Source organism: Barbatula barbatula (genome assembly GCF_947034865.1).
Source record: "Barbatula barbatula genome assembly, chromosome: 2".
Lineage (NCBI taxonomy): Eukaryota > Metazoa > Chordata > Actinopteri > Cypriniformes > Nemacheilidae > Barbatula > Barbatula barbatula.
The window spans coordinates 2216829-2242905 of NC_136767.1; the positions used below are offsets into that span (position 1 = coordinate 2216829).

Genomic DNA, 26077 nt, shown 5'->3' on the forward strand with positions numbered 1-26077 from the left:
CGATGGCAGAACGGATACAGCGGAAACACTGTTATGTGAGATTGTCTTCCCCTTGCTTGAGCCCCGAGATCGGTCTCCGCGAGAACACAAGTCCGTTCTTTCCGTTCTTTGATTGGAAAAAACTATTAATTGCGAATACCGGAAGTTATGGGCAGTCCACAAACGCGCGCATGCGCAGTAACGTTTGTTTATGTTGTCGTTTTGAAACAGTCTATAGCCTACTAAAGTATGACATGGCTAAATTAATTTGTCACGTTTCGCTTAACTGTACCCTTGTTGCACATGTATTTAACAATGTAAAGATATATTCTATTCCATTATTGAACGCAATGGTTTCAATTGTTAGTGGGCTGTTTACAGGGACAACCGCCCTCGTGATGTAAGCATGATTTCACCTGACCGTGTCAAGCATACCGAACTACGATATTACTCGTACAGTTTCAGCAGTAAAAGTAAACTGTGTATAATATTTAATTCAGCTGTTCAGAAAACATACTATTTCTACGTATTATTGTCGCACAACACTATTTTAAATACTTTTGTCAAAGACTGTTGGTATTACCAAGACAGTCATGTGGTGTCACAATGAACGGGAAAGTACGCCGACGCCCTAGCGAAGTAAGTCCCGCCTTCCAGTAAAAACAGCTAGAAACGCAATTTGCGCATAAGACAAATATTGACGTCATGCTTAATTGTTGATCAGAATGACGTTGTTTTATTGTGACCTAAGCCGGATATTTTCGAGATAGTAGTGAGTTATTGCTCTTGTATAGCCGTCGGTGCAAATATGGTCGGAAGTGCGGAGGCTTTTCGATAAGGGTCTTTGGCACTACATGGAGCGAGTCGTCCATTGGCTGCTCGAACGCCACTCAAACCCTGAAGTACAGTCGGTCAGTTCCATTCGGAAAGAGGAAGTTACTGGAAAACTTGTGCATTTTTGTAACTAGGGATTAGATGGTTTTAGATGAAAATGGCAGACCGCCAGGAGGACGGTTCCCCCATGCAGGCTTTCGAGAAGGACGCGCTGGATCTGACAGTTGAAGACGTGTACGACATTTCTTACGTGATCGGCCGAGATCTGTTGAAGGTGAACACGGGCGCTCGGGAGTTCTCGGATTTACAGTTTAAAATCGTCCGGGTGCTGGAGATGTTTGAGATGATGGTGAACAAGTATAACCTGTCACTGGAGGAGCTGAGGATGGAGCGGGATAACCTGAAGAGAGAGCTGGACAGAGTCGCCTCAGAGGAGTCTCATAACAACCATGTGAGTTCGTCCCACCTAAGTGCGGATTCTGGTTAGGATTTGTACAAACTACAGATACAATGGTTAAACTACGGTTTCTGATGGAAGGCCATAAGAAGTTTGCGGTTGCTATGGTGTTACTACGAAGAGTTCGAGACGAAACCGGAGGTGGGAACATCCAAGTTAAATGTCCTACCTCCGCTCCGACTTCGTTCCTATCAGTCACGTGTCACCGCACTTTAAAGAACGCCAAACGTATTTATTATTTGAATGTTGTTGTACGTAGGAAAACAATGCAATGGAGAATATTCACGACAATCTTTTAACGTCGATAGCGTAGCGATTCTCTTTATCAGCAAGGAGTTTAGATACCAAGAGGCGAAACTCGGGTGCGTTTTGATGAACAGCCACTAGGTGGCGCTTCGGTTGCGCGGCAATTATATATATCATTATATATATATAATTCCCTGAAACACACTACAAACAGGATGTTCTTATAGAACCATGCTGAAAAAACACTATAATTTAATGGTAATAACATTAAATCCTTTTGGAATAATACAAAAAAGAAGTTTGTAATGGTTTTAATGCGAAAAGCTTATGTTTTATAGTGGTAACCATGCATTTTTGTGAGGGTTTCTATTTCTATTATAGCAAATAGCACATTTCCATTTTCCATTAAAATACCATTATGAACCATCAGCTTTTTTCATTAAAATGTGAGTATTTGACATATTAATATGCAAATTTGTCCGATGGTGTAACGAAAAACGAGTAGAGTGACAATGGAGAATAAATCACATTTGTATATATATATATAATCTCATGTAGTATTAAGAGTTTATCTTAATTTTGCTATGTCACATGATTTATTTGTCGACTACCCATTTATTTTTCTGATGCATGTCATAACTTTGTTTATTACGCAAATACTTGATACCTCACATGGTATCTAGAGAGCAAAGGTTTATTCATCATGTATTGTCGTCATTCAGGTTAGATTTCAGCTTAAATGAATAAATCAAAGCAGCTTTGGTATATTATACTCTTTTCTTTTTATCAGGGACAGATACTAACTGATTTCTTCACAACGCTCTTCATCGCTCTATATGTTTGTTACTGCCTTCCTGCGGCAACATTCACAATACAATTATTCCAGAACACAACAAATGTATTAAAATCTTACAAAAGAAAGTTTGTTCGATATTACTGCATGCTGTAGAAATGCATTAAAGTTTGTTTTTACGTTTCCACAAGTCGCGCATGTCTCCCTGAGGTCTGGGTTAATCTGACCCGAGCTCAGAGGTGGGTTGTCTGACCTCGAGTGGCGTTACAGACTTCTGTTTCCGGGTTTGATGTGGGAGAAATCCAAGATGTCTGGACTCTGGAAGCATTAAATACTAGTTTCCATAGCTAGTTTAGTACTTGTTACTAGAGTAATACTGTGGTAACTGAGTGTGGATTACATTTTCTTTAAAAAAAGTTCAAATGACAAAAAGATTCTTAATGCTTCTGACTGTGACCTGCTGATTTAATATGACTCGCAAGGTGACCAGTAACTATGGTTATTTAGCCAGAATGTGAATGCGCTGTTGTGGTTGCCATGAATCTATTTTAAATGGCCCCTCAGATCGTCTCCAGGAGCCCAATCCTGCTGTTCCTGTGGTACTAAAATCTTCAGTAGAGATTTATTGTTTAGTAAGTTAGTCCTGTTACAGACATATGCAAACTACTGTTTTTTTTCTTTGTAGCAGACCATCGGTCCAAACAAGCTCATTGTGGACCTGAAGGACCCCGATCGGCCGCGGTTTACCATGCAGGAGTTAAAGGAAGTTCTACAAGAGAGGAACCAACTCAAAGCACAGTTGATGGTGGCCCAGGAGGAACTACAACTTTACAAGAGGTAAACATGTGATATTTACAACACACCCGATTGATGTACATCATGCACACACTCATGAAAGTGATATCTGGGCTTGCAGCGGGGTCCTGGGTTTAGAACAGAACATGGTGGAGGTAAATCTGGAGACCCCTCCTCCATCAGAACACCCACCAACAATCACCACAGAGGGCAACAAAGAGAAAAGCACCATTCAGAAACTGTGAGTGTTATTGCCTTGATGCTATCAAGTGTGTGTGTGTGTGTAAAAGAAGCCATGCCCTAAACGTTTTCTCTGTTCCGGTGCAGTGTTACATCGAATAAATGTGTTAACAATTAAAAAATATATGCTTTAATAGTATCGAATGTATTATTTTGACAGCTCTTTTTTCTGTTTTTCAGATTCTCATTCCGACAAAAATAATCATTTGCAAATTCTACACAAAAAGACTGTTCAGTTTTGTACCATCAGAAAGGTGCTGTAAAACCAGCACCATCTACTACATGTGATGTCAACGCACAGAAAATAACAATCATCTCGTTCCTTAGTTTGAAAACTATGGTTGTAATAAGACACTAACAATGAAAGATGCACGTTTTCTGAAATACTTTCTTATTGGTCGAACAGGATTCCAACGTGTGACGGCTGTCATGTTGGAGTGCTGTGTGAGGCTGTATGACCGACAGTGTTTGTCTGGATGCTCAGTCAGTTGATTTTTTACATTGTAATAGATCATATTTAGGACGATAACTCACAAGTAGAATATAATAATATTTTTGAATGATTATTTCACATGCACACGTATGGTCGTTTGTGTTGGGGTTTTTATTCCAAGTTTAATTTCAGTATTTTATCGTATTTTTCTTTAAAGGCTGTTGGACGGATAACAAAATGCACTAAAACTACTTATGGTATATAAAGTGATCATATGGTGATTGTTAAAGCTCAAAGTTGCATTTCCATGCACAGTTCCTACTAGAATGATGAAAGCGTCGGCCGAATGCATAAATGTAAATGTCATCTAGTCAGTGTGTCTGTCACATTACCACTCCCTGCCCTGTATTAATACCCCAACATTGTGAAAATGAGATATTTTTATTGAGCTATTTCTTAAAAGCTTGTTCATAAAAGGTTTTTTATGTTGTTAATTCATGAAGTGAAAACGATCAATGTTTACTATAAGAAAACAAAACATTTTATTCACATTTACACACTGGTAGCTATCATGTGCTTTAATGCATATCTTAAAAGATACAAGCAATTCAATTAAAACGGACCTATTATGCTTGGTTGTAAATCTCAGTATTTCATATATATTGAAATTTATTTTCCATAAATCTATATAAAAAGCAATAATCTTAATTTATCATTTAGCTTCCAATCATCATACCCTATTAAACACCTTCTGGATGTCAGTGAATTGATAATGGGTCGAGTTCATTTTATGGTTTTATATTTTAAATGTATACATTTGTAAAAGTGGACTAAAACCAACCATGTCAAATCAACTATACACAAATTACAGAAAAACAACATGACAATCTCTTATTGCCTTGTTCTTTCAGTCCTAAAGAGTTAAAGCTTGAGCCATGGATGAGCTGCAGTGGCTTCTTTACTGCGATCGCCATAATCGTACAGCAGCTCCTCGTCTACCTTGAGGTCTCTGGATGCCAGGAAGATGAGATGAGGTACTCCCTTCATATCATGAATTTTGGGCTGAAGGTTGCCATTCTTACTGTGGTTGATCAGTCGTCCCAGACGGCTGGATTCTTCAGTAGCATCCACACTAAAAAAGAAAAACAGACGATTACACTTTATTTTCATTACATGACCAATACGTTTCTCTCAATTCTAAAGTGAATTCAAAGTCCATTCCAGAATCGATGGTGTTAAGGTCCGTTCACAAAGAGGATGGATATCATTTGGGGATGGATATCATTGATTAACATTGTTAAATTCACCAAACATTTTTCGTCGTTTGAATAGACCTTTACACCGGTAGGTATAGGAAAATGGATAGAAAAAGACCCTCACCAGTAGCTTTTGTCGAGGTAGCGGAAATAAAACATATAGCAGCCTGTGGTGGGGTCTTGAGCATATTGAGATTCTTTCTCCTTGGCATCTTTAATCTCCATCAATTCCCCATGATACTCCACTACAAACTGGCCTCTCTGGAACTCTCGGTCCGCAAAAACCCCTCGTCCTTTTCCTTCAATATATTTCACCTGATTGAATGAACAGAAGTTGCTCAAAACTTTAAGAAAGATCGTCTCTATGGGTCAAACACATCAGCACGTTGCAAGCAACACTCAGGTCAAGGCTTCAAGTCAATTGAATGCATACCAGCGTCTGCCAAATGCATACATGTAAAGGCAAGGTCTCACCTTGAGTCCCTCTTCCACATTGTTTTTGATAAGGTCTTCAATGTGCTGATGTTCTTCACACTATTTAGATACAAGATGCAATTAAAAACAAGAAATACATGAATGCAAATAGGTTTGGTAATATAAAAAATTCTACAAACCTTCAGCTCAGCTTTGCTTTTCCTGCAACTTCGTCTAATGGGGAAAAAATCTGTGACCTTCCGATTCTGTTCAGAATCGTTGCCTTTCACTCTAAAAATAAAACAGAACACAAGGCAAAAATATAAACGTGTTAGTTTGTTAAATTTGTTATCACAGATTCCTTAAGTCGACTTACTTTCTGCCTTTTGATTTTTTGCTGTTAAGCCCTTGCCCAGCTTGTGTTTGTTTCCTCGTCCCAGAGTCACGGGGCACAGTCGTCTGTTCATTAGGTTCACGAATCTGTATCAGCTTATGTTTCTCCTGTTTAGGTGTGTTCAACTCATTTGCACCTTAATATAAATGAACATAAATCAAATAAAAGCAGTCAGCATAGTGTAGAAATGTAAAAAAAGTAAAGAAGACAGAATTTTCATTTTGAAGGTGAACTAATTCGTTAAATCTGCAGCATCAGCAATATTTGATCCTTCGAATGGTTTTAATTCAGATAAATTCCGGATGGGATAATGTCCACTGTATGGCTACAGAAGTACATCAGTGAGACAAGACCACACTAAACAAAACTAAGAGTAAATCAATGTCACAAGAAACCAGTTAAAGTGCGTTGAAGTGCTCGTGAACACTCACCATACACTGACAAGACAGAGGAGAACACATCTATTCAAGTCATTATTTTGGTATCATTAAGTATTCCTCGTCGCTTCAAAACAATTCAATTGAGTCACTTTGACCGGATGGACTAATTTTCTTGACCTTGACTATAACCAAGATGTCTATGAGCCGGCCTGGAAATCTCTCGGATGTCATTTTAATAATTGATTTTGGGATGTACAAAAACCTGCCTGCTTACGCAATCTTTATATTCCCCAGTTTTTCCTAACGCAGAACTCCCATAACTTAGATTAGAATACTTGAGGACCGGTGGTGGGAGGATGAGCGAGCCGCCAATGTCCATAACAATATTTGAGTACCGTAATGCTCGTTTTGTCTCGTTTCCATTCAAATGGTCTCATTTCTAAGTGGCTTAAGATAAAAGCGTCCGCTAAATTCATTTCGGGGCCCTCTCAGAAGTTCGGTGATGCCTTCTGGCGGGTCCCGGCCACCTGGTTCAGAAACACTGCTACATAAGACACACTTTAAAACACATATCAAGTGTTAACAGCATTGTAGACGCATCTATTTACCCTGTTTATTGGTGTCACAAGGCACAGTAGTGTTGTTCTCTTGAAGAGGGCTTTTCTGGAGAGGAGAGCGGACCTGCTTTACATTTAGACAGCCGGATATTGTTGTCTGTCCCTGGCACGTCTGCAAGAGAAGATTTTTGTGTTTGAGGCTAAATAAAACATAAGTCACATCAATCCATCATAAAGCAGCTGCGCGGCGCTGCGCAGGACGATGTCTGTATGACATCATAGAAGCGAATAATCGCGAATATCATCTCTCACCGCAGGTTTTCCGTGTTTATTTTCTTTTGCCTCTGTGTCTTTAACACTGGCGTCCCCGGGTTTCGGTTTGGCAGACATTGCCGTTTTCCTTTTACCTAAGGGGCAAAATAAACAAAGCGTATCTGTCAGACGTTGTGCTCGTGCAGCCTCTGAAGCGGAACAAATGCACACGTTACATTATTTTTTTTTCATTGGTGAATACACGTGTTTACCTTTAACCATGTTAGTTTTCCGAAACGCGCTCGAAAAGAGTCAAGAGACGCTGTTTTACTAGCGCGTGCTGCGATAAACAACCCAGTGTAGACTTCCTGTGATTTAAAAATCCACCTCGTCGCTCATTGGTCAAACGATTGGTAGGCGTCACAAACCACGCCCCGCAGCATGTGGCGTCCTGACGCAGAGCGTAATCCACTGTCTCTTTGGTTTTTCATTTCAAATAACGTCTTAAACAAACTTGATGGCTTGTTATTCATGATACATTCCCCTCCGTCTTTCGTTAAAACAGCCTTTTTCCACCTAAGAAATGTTGCCAAGTTACGAAATATTCTGTGTGTTGCTGACGCGGAGAAGCTTATTCATGCATTTGTGACCTCAAGACTTGACTACTGTAATGTGTGTCCTGCATCATCAATAAACAAACTACAGTTAGTTCAGAACGCAGCTGCCAGACTTCTAACCAGGTCCAGAAAATACCATCACATAACCCCAATGTTATCAACCCTTTGCTGGCTACACATTAAGTATCGTATTGACTTTAAAGTTCTTTTAATCACTTATAAAGCCTTAAAGGGTTTAGCACCTACCTACCTAACAGAGCTTCTATCACACTACAACCCATCACGCTCTCTAAGATCTCAAAACTCAGGACTTTTGATAATACCTAGAATAACTAAATCCACCAAAGGAGGTCGAGCTTTCTCATGCGTAGCACCTAAACTCTGGAAAAGCCTTCATGACATTATTTGAGGATCAGACACACTCGCCCAATTTAAATCTTGATTAAAGGCACATCTTTTCAGCCAAGCATTCACTTAATGCAAAATATGCTAAATAAACCACCAGGAGATGCTGACATATATTATTTACTAGAATAATTGGTTTTTATATAAAACAACATGTAGTGTGTTTTACCCTTTCTTGGGTTTTTCGTTTTTCCCCTGTAAAGCTGCTTTGGAACAATGCAAATTGTGAAAGTTGAATTGAAAAGACACATCTGCTTTTCCTGAGGGAGATAAACTTTATTTCTTACACAGTCAGTGCTACATATATGATCTGTATTCACTCTCATTGTGAACAAAGGCAACCATAATTCAAAACTTACATTATAAAAATATATTAATATGTGAATTGCCCTTTTGAGACATGTTTCAGAAATAAAAAAGAATCCATGAAACGAAATACCAGCTGAAGTCATTTTTTGTTCCAGTCCGGCTCTTCCTTCAGCTCCAACAAGGTTCAGTTCCATCCTGGCAAAAATACATGAAATCCTACCTGTGCACAAGTGTATAGTGGTTCTGAGCGTAAAAAAATGTGGTCCTGGCCTGATAGAGTTAATGTGGTTTCATTCAGAAGCTTAAGAAAACCTGAATTGATTTTCCATAACTCATCTGTCATCATACTTGAACTGTCAAACCAAATCTTTTAACTCTGGTCTAAAGATGTTGACAATTTAACTCAATTAAGTTCAACTTTAAGTAATAAAAAGTAAATCATTTAGTCTTTTCAAGCGCATTGGTTTAATTTGATTATTTCAGATGGAATATTTACTGGAACACATCAAATGGACAGGAGAATTGAGTCAAACCCAAAGTAATCATACCATTATATAATTTACCATCAACAACCAAGACCACCTTTCTTTAAAAAAAGCTTTGGGTTGTGCCCTAAATCTGACAAGCTTTTATTAATGTGGTCATTTACTGTAAAAGAACAGAAGCGTTCTGGAGGAGGTGCTTGGTAACACCTTTAATATAAAAGACATCTGAGGAGCATAAATCAAGCGAGCTCCGGTCTGCGACTCATTCGTCTGCAGGGCTTCAGTCAGGTCCAGGAGAAAGAATCAGGCGTCAGAAGGATTTGTTCTGGAACGACACCGAAACACTTCAGCTGGATTTGTGATACACAATTGATCAACAATGGGTGTTTGGATAAGGACTGTGTTGAGTTTACAGGTTATTTTACTGCTTCCTGTCACGGTTAAAGCACAAGGAATCGGTAAGTCTGACTTGTTTGTCAGCGCATATTAAAATATAAATGCATACGTTTTGAAACAAAGCTAACAATCATTTTTCGATATGTATGTTAGGGTTATAGCGTCCAACTTGTATTCTTTATTTTCTTTTATATTCAAATTGCATAGGCATTGAAAATGATGTCATTCAAACCCTCGAAATGTTTTGTGTGAAACACAAAAGAAGATATTTTAAGAAATGTCTTAAGAGGTGGTGTGTGTCCATACAATGGAGGTCGATGGAGACCAATGTTGTTTGGTTAACATCCAAAATATAAAAATGTGATGAAAAGGAAAATATGCACACGCTAGGACTTTACGGTATGAATGTCATTCTCTGTTAAAAACTCCAGCGTGCAGTATTACAACTGCAAATAAACTGACTTTTATTATGTTATTTACTTTCATATGTTTCCTGCTCCAGAGAAAAACAGAAAATGCACATTATTTCAACATCATGTGTTACAGAAATGACTCCAAAAGCGTCTGTATCCAACATTGTGGAACACTTAATTGAGAGTTTTAACTGTATTAAATCTGTTCATCATGTACATTTGGCAGTTTATGATCTTCTGGTGTCGCCGGATTGCCTCCCTGATCTTCTGCAAGGAGGAATAAGAGAAAAAAACATGGACAACGTTTTCATCCTGGCAACCCTGCAGCTGCAGAATAGAGCTCCGGCGCGCATCTTCCGCTTCTTCAACGCTGCCGACAACACAGACTACTTTGACTTCACAGTCCAGGGGAAACTCAACAAAGGTTTGTTTGCTCCAAGCTTCAAATAAAGAACCAGATTGACATGTGCTCACGAAATGTCTTGATCCCTGACAGTCATTTTGAAATACATGAAAAGCAACGGAAAACAAGGGACGAGCACTTTCTCCAAAGTGCAACTGGCGGACGGTCAGAAGCACCACATCCTGCTTCACTTCGGTGGTCTGCAGCAGGGTCCCCCCACCACGACGCTCTACGTGGACTGCAGTCTGGTGGAGAGAGTGCACGATGTACCCGTAGCCTTCAAATCTTTACCGCAGGGATCCAAGAGAGTTACACTGAAGACCCTGCAGACATCATCTCAAGTAAACCCACTGATATATCGTTTTCCTTCTGACAGTTTAGTGGTTTAGATGGTCTAGATGAATTTGGGCATTTTCAGGCTAGCTTGTTGAAGATCTGGGAACTTCATGCACTTGTGTTACAGGACAAGCTGTTGGACCTGAAACTCGTGCTGGATGAGTCTATTGAGAATGTTGTGGAGCTTCAGGACTGCAGCCCTGAGAGTTCGCGCAATGAGGAGATCGAATACAGAGATCACAGAGGACAGCAGAAAGAAACACTACAGCTGCTCGGTGAGTTTATCGAAAATCTTGATGCAAGAATCTTAAACAGGCGATCGCAGCAATTATGTTCGATTTCTGCAGGAACAACATCGAAGATGGACGCCGGTCCGATGTTTGAGTTAATGCGGATGATCCAGGAGCTAAAAGAGAAGGTTGACCGGCAGGTGATGTTGAACTTTAAATTGGGATGGAAAACACCCTTAAAAATGTCTTAGGCTCAGATTTATGTCTCGGTTGTGTATCAACTTAGTCTCAGATGTTTCTCTGAGATGTTGCTTAGGAATAAAGACAATGGTTCAAGTACAGTACGTGAAGAGTGTGGAGGTGTAAGGTCAACGTAGATTGTAGAGGTAAAACAATCAGGGTTTGGGTTTATTTGGTGGGAAATGTTTGAGTTCATATTAAAATCTTCAAAAATATTGACTTTTCATTGCAGGCTTGACTGGAGACTCTACTGAAACTCTAATGGAGACATTTGTGAGATTTCAGACTCTTTTTCTCGGGAGAAATATCGGGAGAAACCAGAAACTTAAAGGGATAGTTCAGCTAAATATGAAAATTCTGTCATCATTAACTCACCTTCTTGTCATTTCAAGCCTGATGACTTTCTTTCTTACGCAGAAAACAAAAGACGATATTTTGACTTGCATTGGTTTGGTGTCCATACAATAGAAGTCCATACAATAGAAACCTGCTGTTTGGTTACCGGCTTTCTTTAAAACATCTTCCTTTGTGTTCTACGGAAGAAATAAAGTCAAAGAAGGTGAATAAATTATCACAGGATTTCATTTTAGGCTGAACTATAACTTTAAGCTAAAGTTTCCATTGGCTTTCCATTGAATCTCATTGATGTCTTGGAGAAACTGAGATATTGAAGAGATCTCATCTGTGACTTTCATTCTCACCCTAACCAGAAATTCTGATATTAGTTTGATAAAAATGATGTTTAACTTTTTTGTTTGACTCATTCAGTTGTTTAAAACTTTAGCATAACGATGTTTTGTCGAAACAGACCAAAGAGACTGCAGACCTGAGGAAGACTATCTTGGAGTGTGTTCAATGCAAGGATAAGATTCTTGTTATCACGCAAATATTATTCTAAACACGTTCTATTAATAGATGCATTTAATAATGAGCTTCGTGAATTTCAGCCGACAAAAATCTGTTAACAGGTAATTCAGTAACAGGACAGAATAACACAGGAAAACCAAACGACGGGGATTCCAAGTGTGGACCGGGGGTCTGTTTCAAACCGGGCATGTGTAAGGAAACAGCAGACGGTGTGAAGTGTGCACCCTGTCCTGAAGGCTACACTGGAGATGGAATCCAGTGTAATGATATAGACGAGGTTTGACTTAACAATGCTTCCCTTTTATTGTTATTATACTGATATAACCAAACAGTGACTCCATTACCCAAAGGAGGAACTTCGTCCATTTTATTGGTATTTGTGTTCCCTAGGAATCAAACCCGTGACCTCTAATCGCAACGCTCCACCAGTCGAGCTACAGGAACACTGTTGTATTGCTTATATAACTTTGTCTTTGTCCATGTTGTTCATGTGTCCGTTCAGTCATTCTCTGTTTAATTCTCTCACATTTGGCAATTATGAGAGAACAGGAACACTTGTGAAGAGTTGTCTTGTTTTCCACGAACAAGCTCAGCTCAGACTTAGATTCAGGAACATGGAATGATTTATGTTTTAAATTCAGCTTTTATTACACCTCTGCTGTTTTAATGGTCTCTCCCGTGATACGGTTAAACGTGATTCTCCTGTGGTTTTATGGAAATGTTGTGACACCTTCAGTTCTTTATTGAGGTTTTGATTTGCAGTGCCAGTTCAACCCGTGTTTTGCTGGTGTACGGTGCGTTAACACCGCGCCGGGGTTCAGATGTGAAAAGTGTCCACGAGGCTTCACTGGTCCAGACCACCAGGGTGTGGGCATTAACTACGCTCAGTCCCACAAACAAGTGTGTAAAACAGAATGGATTCAATAGACTATTTTTGATAGTATTCATCACAGTAACACCTAGAACGATGGATTTTTGTTTATCAGATGTGTAATGATGTGGATGAGTGTCAGGTGGATAATGGCGGTTGCACACCCAATTCAAACTGCCATAACACAATGGTAAGATTCCTCAATATTACATGTCATTACCCAACACGATGCTAATTCAAAAGGCCAGATGAAAGTCAAGTAGAGTAAGAGTAGCATGGCTTTCTTGTAGGGTGCATTCCACTGTGGAAACTGCAAGAGCGGATACATGGGGGACCAGATGAACGGCTGCCAAACAAATGTACCTGGCCCTGCTCCTATATCTGAAAGGCTGTGTGGAAACGGGCAGCTGAATCCCTGTGACATCAACGCAGAGTGTGTGGTGGAGAGAGACGGCAGCATTAGTTGTCTGGTGAGACGTCAGGCTTGATTTAAATGAGCACGAGTCACCCATTTAATTTTGTTGCAGTGCATGTGATTCGTTTGTTCCATATTTTAGTGCGCCATTGGTTGGGCAGGAAACGGCTTCGTCTGTGGAAAGGACACAGACATTGATGCCTATCCAGACACCAAACTTCAATGCAGAGACTCAACCTGCAAGAAGGTGATATGTGCTCTTGTGTGTTTGAGTTAGAGGTTGTAGAGAGAGGTTAGAAAGTAGTCAAGATATTTCGTGCTGAATTTTTACACCAAATGTTTTGTTTTCAGGATAACTGCATGTTTGTTCCCAACTCGGGCCAAGAAGATGTAGACAGAGATGGGAAGGGAGACGCCTGTGATGAGGACTCAGACAGTGATGGAATCATCAATGAACAGGTATAGATGTGTATATACTGTCAGGTCCATAAATATTGGGACATCGACACAATTCTAATCTTTTTGGCTCTATACACCACCACAATGGATTTGAAATGAAACAAACAAGATGTGCTTTATCTGCAGACTTTTAGCTTTAATTTGAGGGAATTACATAAGTTTGTATACTTTTTAAGGGACCAAAAGTAATGGGACAATTGGCTGCTTAGCTGTTCCATGGCCAGGTGTGTGTTATTCCCTCATTCTCCCATTTACAAGGAGCAGATAAAAGGTTCAGAGTTCTTTTCATGTGTGCTATTTGCATTTGGAAACTGTTGCTGTCAACTCTCAATATGACATCTAAAGAGCTGTCACTATCAGTGAAGCAAGCCATCATTAGGCTGAAAAAACAAAACCATCACAGAGATAGCAAAAGCTTTAGGTGTGACCAAATCAACTGTTTGGAACATCCTTAAAAAGAAAGAACGCACCGGTGAGCTCAGCAACTCCTAAAGACCCGGAAGACCACGGAAAACAACTGTGGTGGATGAACGAAGAATTATTTCCCTGGTGAAGAAAACACCCTTCACAACAGTTGGACAGATCAAGAACATTCTCAGGAGGTAAGTGTATGTGTGTCAAAGTCAACAATCAAGAGAAGACTTCACCAGAGTAAATACAGAGGGTTTACCACAAGATGTAAACCATTGGTGAGTCTCAAAAACAGGAAGGCCAGATTAGAGTTTGCCAAACAACATCTAAAAAAGTCTTCACAGTTCTGGAACAACATCCTATGGACCGATGAGACCATACTGCGAAAGCAACCAAAGAGTTTTTTAAGGGAAATAAGTGGAATGTTATTCAATGGCTAAGTCAATCACCTGACCTGAATCCGATTGAGCATGCATTTCACTTGCTGAAGACAAAACTGAAGGGAAAATGCTCCAAGAACAAGCAGGAACTGAAAACAGTTGCAGTAGAGGCCTGGCAGAGCATCACCAGGGATGAAACCCAGTGTCTGGTGATGTCTATGCGTTCCAGACTTCAGGCTGTATTTGACTGCAAAGGATTTGCAACCAAGTATTCAAAAGGGAAAGTTTGATTTATGATTGTTAATCTGTCCCATTACTTTTGGTCCCTTAAAAAGTGGGAGGCACATATACAAACTGTTGTAATTCCTACACCGTTCACCTGATTTGGATGTAAATACCCTCAAATTAAAGCTAAAAGTCAAATCCATTGTGGTGGTGTATAGAGCCAAAAAGATTAGAATTGTGTCGATGTCCCAATATTTATGGACCTGACTGTATATATATATATATATATAATTATGTATAGAAAAAAAGTAGTCTGTAGTTACACAGCGAGTTGCCTTTCACTTTCGATGAAACTAGTGACAGGATTGACCTAAACATATATCTATAGAAAAGGGTCTGTATTAATACAAAGCAAAAGTTGGCATTGCTACTGATTATAATAATTAACATGGTTGACCCAGTCTATATATCTATAGAAAATGGTCTGTAGTAAGACAGCTAAAGTTACCTTCAGCTATGAATTAAAACTACTAAGAGGGTTGACCTAAACATATATCTATAGAAAAGGTCTGTATTAATACAAAGCAAAAGTTGCCGTCTGTTATTGATCATAACATAGAGTGCGTTTACATGCACAGTCTTACTCTGATTATGATTAATAAGCTGATAAAATGTAAGGTCATGTAAACACGTGAAACCGTTTTCTTTTATCGTGGAACGCTCAGAAACGGCGAAAGGGAAACCCACTCTGCAGAGGTACTTTTTTTGCCCTAAAATATCAAGACTGTTGCCATGATTGATTTACATAGTAAGAAATGTATAATTGAAAAATGGATCTTTGTAGAAGCATTAGCATTTGTGACTTTTCAAATTCAACTATGAAACTGTCAACCCTGTTACCTTTTCAAAGGCTTAAAATGTATTTAATGTTTTAAAGTATTAAAATGTATTAATTTCAGCTAAGATGCCAAAAATGTGTAACACATTTGAACAGCTTTATTCACATTTGATCAAGCTTGTAAAGTTACATACAGTGATATACAGTATATATTTATCCGTATAGGACAATTGCTGGTTGACACCCAACATAGACCAGAAGAACAGCGACAAAGATCGGCATGGCGATGCTTGTGATAACTGCCTGCTCATAGAGAATCCAGACCAGCACGACACAGATAAGGACGGACTGGGAGACGCCTGCGATGATGACATAGACGGAGATGGTAAAAGAATCATTAGATGTTGTCAAAGATCTCTCTGCTAGTATTTTGCGTGTCATCTGGCTGTGGTGTCGCAATGGACATTTTTCAGTAGCAGAGAGAGGGAGATGTGTTGAAATATTTCCCTTGGCTGACAGGCATGTGTTTTTAAATCCAGATTTTCCTGCGTTCAGCTCAATTTAATGGGGTGAAACAGAAGATGTTTATAGAACTGAAATTAGAGGCGGCTTTAGAAAGCTCATGTCATGCAGAGTGACGTGACCTATAGCGGTATTAACAGGAACCAAGCTGATTATGTAATTTCGGATGGCCGATTATTTATTCCAGTCTAAACAGCGAGTGCAGGCAGCGTTTGACATTTACGCTCATCACGGCAGAAATCCACTTGACTTGGTATTTTAACGTTTGCTTATGTCTCCTTTGAACAACCACATTTCCACTGAGAGCTCCGGCCAGGAGCTGCTCACGAGTGGAAACTATTCCACAGGCCTCTTTCCAAAACATTGCCACCTTGTGAAGCAATCACGCCATCGCTACACAAAGCCATGACTGTATTGGTACCTCGGTACCTTTCAAATGATGGCTTTTGCTCCACTCGGTGACATTTTAGACAACAGTCCACTGTAAATATTTGTCTGATGCTTCAGTTTCTACATGCGCTTTCTGTTTCCTTCATTAGGATTAAAGAACATTCTGGATAACTGTCAGAGGGTTCCAAACCCAGACCAGAAGGACAGAGATAATGATGGTGTTGGTGACGCATGTGACAGCTGCCCTGAGGTTGCAAACCCCAACCAGGTGCCAAAAACGTCCTCATTTCCTTCCATGGAGTAAATGATACATGATTTACAATACCTGTATAGTTGTCACAGTCAGTGCACATCTGAATGGTTTGTTTCACCTTGTCCTTCTTCTTAATAAGTCTGATGCTGACCATGATCTTGTGGGTGACACATGCGACACAAACATCGACAGGTACAGAGCGAAGGTTGCTTTTGAACTTTTTTCCAATATAAAACAAGTTTTGGAGAATCAACTCCCGTCTGCGTTCCAGTGATGGAGACGGAACACAGGACACCAAAGACAATTGCCCCACCATCATCAACAGCTCCCAGCTGGACACCGATAAGGACGGACGCGGAGACGAGTGCGACGATGACGATGACGACGACGCCATCTTGGATGATCAAGACAACTGCAGACTGGTGCCTAATGCAGATCAGAAGGATGAAAACGGTACGGCTCGCACGTCCTTCCTGATGTGCTGTTCTAGGATGAAGTACACAAGCTGATACACATAGTATGGTTGAAAAATGGTCTTTTCCCCTGTTACAGAGGATGGGGTGGGGGATGTCTGCGCCGGAGACTTCGACAAAGATCACGTGATTGACACGATCGACACCTGTCCTGAGAACGCAGAGATCACTCTCACAGACTTCAGAGCTTATCAGACTGTGGTTCTGGATCCCGAGGGCGAGGCTCAGATTGACCCCAACTGGGTTGTTCTGAATCAGGGTATGGAGATTGTCCAGACCATGAACAGTGACCCTGGACTAGCTGTTGGTAAGTTTGCTGGTTTGACTAAATGTTAATCATTTCAAATAGTTAGATATATAATCATTTTAACATTAATTGAAATATGGGGAGCCTTTGAGCTTTCTCTGAATTTCGGAAAGCCTTGGCCTAAGCCATAAGAACGTGAAGTGTTAAGAGTGGTTACTATTATTACTTTATTAAAATACACACAGGATACACAGCTTTCAGCGGTGTCGACTTTGAAGGCACCTTCCACGTGAACACATTGACCGATGACGACTACGCAGGCTTCATCTTCGGTTACCAGGATTCCTCCAGTTTCTATGTGGTGATGTGGAAGCAGACAGAGCAGACGTACTGGCAGGCGGTGCCCTTCAGAGCCGTGGCCGAGCCTGGCATTCAGCTCAAGGTCTCTGATAGTTTAACGTGTGCTTTTATCATCATCATACAGCAGCTCCACTGAAACCACAACAATCTTATAATTGCAGCTTTAGCTGAACTATGCAATGTGCTGAAGTACTTAAAGGTGCAATCCGTAACGTTTTGTGGTTACAAATATACAAAGTTATGAGCGAGATAAAAAAAACTCACTTTACTCCAATGTTGTGAACGATTTCGCAGGAAATCTCCATTTGACGTCATTCTAATAAAGTTGAAAAAGTTACCTGCTATTTAATATTTTAAACAGAGATGGCAATAGAGAGGCAAAAGATATGGAGTACGGTTTAATGCAGTGGTTCTCAAACATTTTGTTGCAAGGCCCCCTTTGTCTAAAATGCAGCGCCAAATAAAGATTTATAATCTTGAACTTTTAACATTTTAATTATACCAAAAACATATTTAGCTATACAATTCTTGAACATCAGTTCTTTTGGCTCGTGGTCTTATTTTTCTGATGTTTGATTCCATAAAATGTATGATAGATTTCTATCATTCGGAAAATACCACACAATCTGCGGCCCCCCTGGATCCACTGGTTTTCAACGTACATGTACATTGTTATAATCTGATGCCACATTTTGCCTTTGATGTCTGAATTATTTAAAGGTTAAGTTTGCACATTCAGATGTTAGAAGTATTCCAGACATTTTTGTGAGCTAACTCATTGAAAAGTATTAACACTATAAACCTTTGGTAAACCTCTTTGCTACTTAGCTTGATAGCAAACTAAATATATATTGTCCATTGGTAGGCTGTTAAATCTAAAACGGGCCCTGGGGAGTTCCTGAGGAATTCTCTTTGGCACACCGGAGACACAAACGACCAGGTGCGCTTGCTGTGGAAAGACCCCCGTAACGTGGGCTGGAAGGACAAGGTGTCCTACCGCTGGAATCTGAAGCACAGGCCTCAAGTGGGATACATGAGGTTTGCCATCTAAAGAGCTTCCCAATACTGGAGACGTTATATTTGATGAAACAGAAGTGATGTTATATGGTTTGGCTTTCTTTTGACACAGAGTGAAGTTCTATGAAGGCACAGATCTGGTGGCAGACTCTGGAGTCATTATAGACACCAACATGAGAGGCGGCCGTCTGGGGGTCTTCTGCTTCTCACAGGAGAACATTATCTGGTCAAATTTAAGATATCGCTGTAACGGTGAGTATCGGACATTACTAAAGGATCAGTAAAATATTTATTTTTCATTATTCTCTATCCAAAATTATCTTTCTCATGCACCGAAAGTTGTTTAGATTAAGTCATAGATGTTTGAAATGACATTGTTGGGTGGACTTTTTCTTATGAAAGCGTTTCTGTGCATATTATATTTACTAATGTATGTCTTCTGGCATTTCCAGAGACAATAACTGAAGACTATACGGAGTACAGAGCCAAGCAGTTGACAGAATAAAGACAGAAGAAAAACAGAAAAGCTTTTAAAGGCATTTATAGAAATGTGTAAACAACACAAGCAGCAGACGTCTCTGATCGCACATAAAACCTGGACCATTTCCTGACTCCTGCATTCTCTACAATTATAATTGAAAGAGTTATGCTGTATTTACTGTAGGGCTAAATGAATAGAAAATAGCTTTAGGATTTTGCATTCATTTACAATAACAGAATAAATATGTTTTATCCGATAAAGAATGTACAAACCAAAAGAGTGATTTAGACAGAGAGTAGTCCTGTATCTTTTCAATGCACTTTAACAAAGGTCAAGCGTGTCATTTGCTCAATCTGACATAAAACCTCTTAACCAATGGCTTGAGTTTGGGGGTGGGACCATATTTTTAATAGAAGATGGGCGAGGCAGCGCGCATACGTTTGACGCACTTCACATTAAACTCTGGTGTTCTTGCACAAAAACACAGTTTTATCCATTTGTCTTTTTATTGAAAGAACCTGCGATATCAATAAAAACACTAAAAAGAACATTGAATCCGTAGCCTCATATGACTACATTTAAATTCATAATGAATATAAAATAAAAATCATGACACAAACGCGGAAAGAACATTTTGTAAACGTACATATTTTTGGAAGAATGACATCTTCATGCGTGATTAGGGAACAGTAACAGTGGTAACGGTATCAGCTCGACTATCCTTAGCATGGACTATATACAATAAAGCATGTATTTCAACTCAATGAAGCGTTTACGGTCAGAATATATTTGTAAATAAAAGCAGCATGAGGAAAAGTCAAACCCACATACACGGATAAAAACAAGCACCAAAGTATTCACAGGTAATAATAGAGGAAAAGAACAAACTTAAAAAGCAAATAAATGTTTTGATAAAACAGTATGTACATTTATAGCAGTAGTGTTTAAGGCAATCCGTTACCTTCTGTTAATCGATTGTTACAAACAAAGCCAATTTCGTCTGTAAAATGAGCAGGTATTTGAGAGAAGTTATTTACTTCATAGACACAAACAGATTCACGCTGATGGCTGCTTGTTCTTTGCTCCGTAGACAAAACGTTAAAAGTCCACTTCGTCTGATAAATGAATGAAAGTAAACAAGATGAATTTGGTTCGTCTCTAGTTTGGTCAATAACGCATCACTCTGCAACTACTGCTACACAGAAAATAACCGTAAAATAACAAACGATTCCAGTTCTAGATTTGTGTCTTTTCTAGACTACAATGCCACTTCGCAATACACCGTGGAGCATCAAGAATGCTTTATCACGTCTAAAATACAGGCAGTGCCTGAATCAATGTAACACCACAAACAAAGACCTTATATTGATCAATAATTAATACAGGAAATATAGACATGCATTTATGTCAATGAAAACCTCTGACTGAAAGATGAACTAGCCGCTGTACACGAACGATGCTTTGAGGTACAAATGATGATAAAAATGGGTTCTTTTATGCCAACTGGTATGCTTGATAGTATAACACCATGTCTTCACGGGACGTGGCGTGATGCGACAAGAGACAATAGAATGCATTAGAACCCATTATAATTAAAACCTTTGTCACGGTGTTAGGTGCAGTTTTATAGGAAAACAAAGTTCACCTAAGGCCTTAAGCAACCTTTAAATAGTAACAATAAAATGATGATTTACAGTAGGAATGCAGCAGATTCATCTGGAAATACTGTCTGCATTTTGGTGTGGTTTTACTAAGAGGCTGAGATGGTGCAAGTACAGTAACAAGACCTCATGCGCACGTATATCCAATGAATCCACCGTGAACACTGGATTCTGCTGACGGACATGGCTGCAGTATACATACCTTTCCATTCTGTGATATAAGGAATGTTTCTTTGGACCATTTCATTTTTTTAATGTGCACGTATGCCACTAGTCCTACACATTGACATCACCTAGCTGTATTTCCATCGGTAAAATGTAGTCGTGGGTGTTTTCTTAAAACTTCGGAATAATGAAACACACTGTAAATCATTTAAAAAATACTTCCAGAGAGCCGGAAAAACTCTTGAATGACAATCCCAGATGGTTTGTTGATTTGCATAGAATCCTTCAGCTACCAAAAGAAAAGCGCGTAATGCTGTGTTCACACCAATGCGAAGCGTTGCGTTCGCATCTTTGCATTGAATTGTATGTTATTTACTCGTGCAAATCCCTTCATTCCCGTTTGGTGTGAACGCAGCATAAGAAGCAAGACACTTACAGGTGAAGCGTGCGCCTGAGCGACGTGTTCGTTGATTTCCCTTCATGTTACAACGAGTAAAGAAAGATGAGCCTGCGTTTAACGTAACATATCAAGTGATTCCTGTAACAGCTCTCTGTTAAACTGTGACCTTTTGAACGCTGAAAATTCATAACATATAAACTTGCATTATCAAAGTACAAAACTAAAACTCTTTCTCTAACACACACAGTAGTTGGACACTGGTGATAGTGATTACGTGTGGAGGATGTCTAGGCTAGAAATCTCTTTGGGAAGAGCATGGGAGCTATCAGCGTCCACATGTAGAGGAAAAGACAGACCCAACAGGATGCCATCTTGATCCAGAAGACAGACCAGCTCCCGTTAAACAGCTGCTCGATCCTTGCATTGTCATAACTGCAGAAAGATGGGAAAGTGTCCTGTTATACATACTGTTCGGTGTGGGAAGACATAACCAACACCCAGCAGTCCACTTGCATAGAGAGATGAAAGACAAACTTACTGAAACCAGTTGGTTACGGTCATCATGACGTAGAGCGAGCCGAGGAAGAAGACGAAATGGAAGTACCAGTAGCTGTAGACGGTTCCTTCTCTCTCGTCATACATCACGTTCTGCCCTCCTGCTGTCTTCTCATCATCATAGTCCTCTGGAGAGAGAAAGCTTGCATTTAGCAACCTGCAGTGACGACCATCGGGCCACCAGGAGGCGCCATTTAGCCTTTTACAAATGTCCCAGAGCCTCCAATTCTTGCTTATTCATAGCAGTCATGTTTAACAGTCTCACCTGTATCATCCACGCAACAGAAGCAGCAGCGTGCTCTCTGAAAAAAGGAAAAGATAGACGTCTGGTCATCTGCCTTAACAAAATATTGCGTAAACTAAAACCCAGCATGTCTTCACCTCATTTTCTGGCATGTCGTTCGTGTAAACTCGCAATGCCGCTGAGCTCCTCTTGGTGGTGGAGGTCAAACTGTAGGGAAAGATGAAGCAGATTTTAATAGCTAGACACATTTTGTCTGCTTCAAAGCTTCATGGCATCATGAAAACGTGGCAAAAATCATTTGACTTTCATTATGAATCATTACCGTACATGACAGTGACTCACGCGTCTGTAAATATGGCCTTTGGTGGAACGGAAAGTTTTTAAAAGACTCGATTCAGACTGCACTTAATGCGAAACACATGTGATCTCTCTACTCTATGAGCTTCTAATCTTCACTACCAGACAACCTGCTTTTAAACCTAAATGAACATTTTGTCAAACCCAGTAAATTACATGTTTACCTCGCCTGAGGGTTTTCTTTTGGGATCACCCATTTCAATAACAAGTTATGTGGATCTGCGCCCAGGCCAAGAATATCTGCACTTATTTAAAGGAACAGTTCACCCAAAAATGAGCGTTCATGCTCATGTCAGTTCAAACCGGTATGATTTTCTTTCCACCATGAACACAGGCTTAAATCTCAGTCTGTTCCTCACATAAAGCCATTCTTTGAATCGAAAAGACTTGAAATACAGTGCGTGCTGATTTTTTACGGGTCTTTTTATAGTTATTGTTTATGTTTTTTTAAGCGTGGCTGTGTGAATCACCCTCCAGTGCTGTTGTATTAGAAACAGCAGTTTGGATACGTCTCCTTTTGCGTTCCACAAATGTTTTTGACATGCGGGTAACAGAACGTTCTTTTTTGCTCAATGGTCTATTACGGCGTGTCTAACAGTCCAAAAAATACTGAAAGTTTCATTGCTCATACCAAGAGTACAGAATGCAGCCGAACATTATGACCGTGCCGACACCCGTCACTATGTTGGTGTCACTCGCCCCCGTTTTGAAGGGAAAGACGCACACCGTGACATTATTCCCGTTTTCCTGCACAGCTATGAGAAAGAAAGAGAGAGTGTTTTAATAAGGCTGTGTGAAAGAACCGTGCATAACGCATTCAAAATCTCATGTGACCTCTTAAGTAAGAAGGAAGGAAGCTCTCAACACATTATCTAATATAACCACATGCCACACATTTAGAGACACACCCAGAACACAGCATGACAGAAAGGGGAAGACACCAAGTGTAAGAGAGAGAGAGAGAGAGAGAGAGAGAGAGAGAGAGAGAGAGAGAGAGTACTCATAACTCACTCTCTATGGGTTTACTGGCTAGAGCTGAGAAGGTGAGATACATGACATAGACGCTGATGACCGCAGGCTGCAGAAGTCCTGAGGTGGGCTGGACTGTGTGTGAAACAGAGTAAACGTCAGATTTATTGGTACACAGCACAGTACAGATGTAAAGATTTTCAGTTGACAAAGAGCAAACAGGGTCTCGTTCCATTTTTTCAGCTGCTTTAAACCATTGCAACATTGTAAGAAATTGCTTGATAAATTGAAATAAAATTAGTCAGGGGAAAAGTTTAGTAGTACGACTGCAAGGTTAAAATACAGTGTTCTGTATAGCAATAAAGCATTCTACCAAAATAAAAACAATTCCTAACAGCCGACCTAAAATATATAATACATTTCTTAAATGTTAGACTGGTTCACACATGGGAAAGCCTCCCAGGCACTATGAATATACGCTGTTGTTTGTCTTCAAACATCAAACAAACATCTGCTTCAAAAGTCGGCCACTAAAGAAAGAACATCAACTCTGTAAACTCACATGTCTGAATGCAGGGCGAGATGGCAAGCATGGAGACGACGAAGCACAGGCCGCCGTTGACTCCCAGGAAGAGTTTGTTGAGGAAGCAGGCCTCGGCATGCGTGTAGTACATGATCATAAAGACCATGGCTCCCACCGCTACGGAGAACAGCACCAGTGTGACCAGAGCTAGAGCTGCGTACCAGATTTTATTATACTTGACCCCTGAGCTCCTGTGGACAGACACAAAGAAGACGGTTTAACAAGACGGAAGCATTTCAAGAAAGACACCTCAGACCTTTGAGGATCATCATGAAGCCTTTGCGCCATTTGATCCACCCCTTGTTGACCTCAGTGACATTTGTTGTGTTCTCAACGAAGCATGTTTTGTTTTCTTGTTACTCTATGTTAAAGAATATTTAAAAGACAACCATCGCATGCTTAACAGATCAATAATAACAAAATAGTGATCATGATTAACAGCAATAAGTCGACATACATAAACAAATAAATCCAGATGTTTTCCAGACCTATTTATTTAGTAATGCATCATATCTCTAGAAGATAATAATCAGAGATTTTCCTCGACTGGGCAACCCTCCAGTGTCAACACACACACACACGGTTACGAGGACTCTCCACAAACGTAATGACCTAACCATCGCAGAAAACTAAATAATAAAAACACCTTTGTTATGAGATGTGGTGTACAAGCGCACAAGTGTCTGCGTAAATCATAGATACAAATACACACACACACAAACAGTGAGGTCATGTTCCATTACATCGACTATTCGGGATTTAAAACGTAATTTAACCTGAAAAAAGATGGACGGTTCAAGCATTCCTAAATACAGAAAACAAAGACAATTTTGTGATGATAAAATGTACAATATATTAGAGATCCTGCATTAATTTTAGGTCACTACTTGAAAATGCAACTATGCAATACTGAGCGCATTCACAGTGGTACAAAAGGTCAGATTTCCTTGAGTTTGTTAAAAAAAACCTCTGTTGGAACGCTCTCAAATAATGCTGGAATAAATCAATCAACAGGTTTTGCGCAATACTGTGGAGTCTATATTAAGCACACGCTGTCATGAAAAACAAAATGGAAATGTTAACCTGAAAAACTAAACTTTCACTAGCAGTCTATTCTCACACAGATTCTCTCTGGTTTTGTACATGGTAAACGAAAGCTTTTTAGGTGTCGTGAAATTCCCCTTCAGACGTTTGTACCCCTTTGCGCTGTGGTTTCTGCATGTTTACAGACAGCAGGGAGGAACCTGTGATGCACGTCTAGCTCATTAGCTTCCTGTCCAAAGACTGGAGACCGGCCAAGAGTCGCTTTCTCATTTGCTTTCCTCCTCCCTATAATGTCAACGGCACAAAGGAGTACCCATCCAGCAAGCCACACATTATTTATGAACACGCACCCCGGAGAGCGAAGCGCTCTGCTCAAGACATCAAGAACATTTGCTTTTCTCTTTCGGTTTGACACAGACCTTTATCTGAAATGTTTCATGTCTGACACGACTTCTACTGACAATAAAGCGCTTTGATTCTTGGAACGAGAACGTAAAAACTATTTTACTGGTATGAAACCTGTTGTTAAAAGTGGTGGTTGTGGGAAATGTTTTCTTAGTTATAATTCCAAGTGTTCACGTGATTGGAACATCACATGACCAACCACAGTGCCGACTTCTAAAATAAGCTGCACATGCAACGTTCCCAACTTGGTATTTAAAAGTTTTTGTTCTAGCAGCAGAATGTTCAGACCACCCTGCCTGGCAACCGTGTAACGTCTCTGACAGTGGAAATTAGAGGCAGCCAGGTTATAGGAAAGTCTCCCTTCCCGGACCTAATGATTTCCAGTTGCGCGGGTTTGAGTTACCAGGGAAGAGTTGGACACGATGATGGAAAGTATTGGAGATGTACTCCAAAAGCCTAATATGTTTTCCACTTGGTAAACGAATAAAGGGAAGACAGAGAAAAATCTCTTTTGAAAGCGCTGTGATTGAGCTCACCAGTTCTGATTCCATCTGTGAGCAAACTGGACGAGAAGCATCAGCTGGATGAGGATGAAGAAAAACCCACCACTGGCCCCCACAT

The 26077-nt window shown here is 40.0% G+C and overlaps 4 protein-coding genes across 6 annotated transcripts in view; 2 read left to right on the forward strand and 2 right to left on the reverse strand.

The window, feature by feature from the left end:
- The first annotated feature begins 153 nt into the window (after nt 1-153).
- Nucleotides 154-4670, forward strand: rilpl2 (Rab interacting lysosomal protein-like 2). Of its 2 annotated transcripts, none has more exons than XM_079487150.1 (4): nt 154-1264; nt 2995-3146; nt 3226-3345; nt 3525-4670. In XM_079487150.1, exons 1-4 carry the CDS (start codon nt 965-967, stop codon nt 3544-3546), a joined length of 594 nt encoding a protein of 197 aa, XP_079343276.1. In that variant the 5' UTR covers nt 154-964; the 3' UTR covers nt 3547-4670. The 2 variants fall into 2 exon arrangements, with proteins under 2 accessions (XP_079343276.1, XP_079343275.1); XM_079487149.1 differs by having other exon boundaries at nt 842-1264; nt 2998-3146; nt 3525-4662.
- Nucleotides 4126-7509, reverse strand: kmt5ab (lysine methyltransferase 5Ab). 2 transcript variants are annotated; one of them, XM_079487132.1, is made up of 9 exons: nt 7303-7415; nt 7091-7185; nt 6830-6950; nt 5824-5977; nt 5648-5738; nt 5508-5567; nt 5158-5348; nt 4860-4909; nt 4174-4786 (listed from the first exon to the last, which is right to left on the reverse strand). In XM_079487132.1, the coding sequence occupies exons 1-9, from the start codon at nt 7310-7312 to the stop codon at nt 4773-4775; spliced, it is 786 nt and encodes a 261-aa protein (XP_079343258.1). In that variant the 5' UTR covers nt 7313-7415; the 3' UTR covers nt 4174-4772. The 2 variants fall into 2 exon arrangements, with proteins under 2 accessions (XP_079343257.1, XP_079343258.1); XM_079487131.1 differs by having other exon boundaries at nt 4126-4909; nt 7303-7509.
- Nucleotides 7510-9088: 1579 nt separating this feature from the next.
- On the forward strand, nt 9089-19601 carry thbs4a (thrombospondin 4a). The gene is made up of 21 exons (XM_079476708.1): nt 9089-9304; nt 9882-10079; nt 10152-10399; nt 10522-10669; nt 10742-10824; nt 11673-11721; nt 11833-12008; nt 12494-12631; nt 12718-12792; nt 12893-13072; nt 13160-13264; nt 13369-13476; nt 15556-15715; nt 16392-16510; nt 16635-16687; nt 16767-16948; nt 17048-17275; nt 17461-17657; nt 18441-18613; nt 18705-18844; nt 19045-19601. Exons 1-21 carry the CDS (start codon nt 9226-9228, stop codon nt 19095-19097), a joined length of 2892 nt encoding a protein of 963 aa, XP_079332834.1. The 5' UTR covers nt 9089-9225; the 3' UTR covers nt 19098-19601.
- The window catches only part of serinc5 (serine incorporator 5), a 14019-nt gene continuing 7511 nt past the window's right edge, over nt 19570-26077 (reverse strand). The window contains exons 6-13 of the mRNA XM_079476720.1: nt 25993-26074; nt 23987-24198; nt 23467-23559; nt 23087-23210; nt 22236-22305; nt 22120-22156; nt 21838-21982; nt 19570-21731 (exon numbers count right to left, since the gene is read on the reverse strand). Coding sequence (XP_079332846.1) covers nt 21587-21731; nt 21838-21982; nt 22120-22156; nt 22236-22305; nt 23087-23210; nt 23467-23559; nt 23987-24198; nt 25993-26074 — 908 coding nt within the window. The 3' untranslated portion in view covers nt 19570-21586. The remainder of the gene's footprint in view (nt 21732-21837; nt 21983-22119; nt 22157-22235; nt 22306-23086; nt 23211-23466; nt 23560-23986; nt 24199-25992; nt 26075-26077) is intronic.

Coding starts and splice junctions, on each gene's coding strand:
- rilpl2 (XM_079487150.1), top strand. CDS start 965: ATGAAAATGGCAGACCGCCAGGAGGACGGTTCCCCCATGCAGGCTTTC. Junction 3,147..3,225: donor GAACTACAACTTTACAAGAG/GTAAACATGTGA, acceptor CTGGGCTTGCAG/CGGGGTCCTGGGTTTAGAAC. Junction 3,346..3,524: donor AAAAGCACCATTCAGAAACT/GTGAGTGTTATT, acceptor TCTGTTTTTCAG/ATTCTCATTCCGACAAAAAT.
- thbs4a (XM_079476708.1), top strand. CDS start 9,226: ATGGGTGTTTGGATAAGGACTGTGTTGAGTTTACAGGTTATTTTACTG. Junction 10,825..11,672: donor AAGAGAAGGTTGACCGGCAG/GTGATGTTGAAC, acceptor TTGTCGAAACAG/ACCAAAGAGACTGCAGACCT. Junction 16,688..16,766: donor TGCGACACAAACATCGACAG/GTACAGAGCGAA, acceptor TCTGCGTTCCAG/TGATGGAGACGGAACACAGG.
- kmt5ab (XM_079487131.1), bottom strand. Junction 5,739..5,823: donor AAAAAATCAAAAGGCAGAAA/GTAAGTCGACTT, acceptor TTTTATTTTTAG/AGTGAAAGGCAACGATTCTG. Junction 5,568..5,647: donor AAAGCAAAGCTGAGCTGAAG/GTTTGTAGAATT, acceptor GTATCTAAATAG/TGTGAAGAACATCAGCACAT.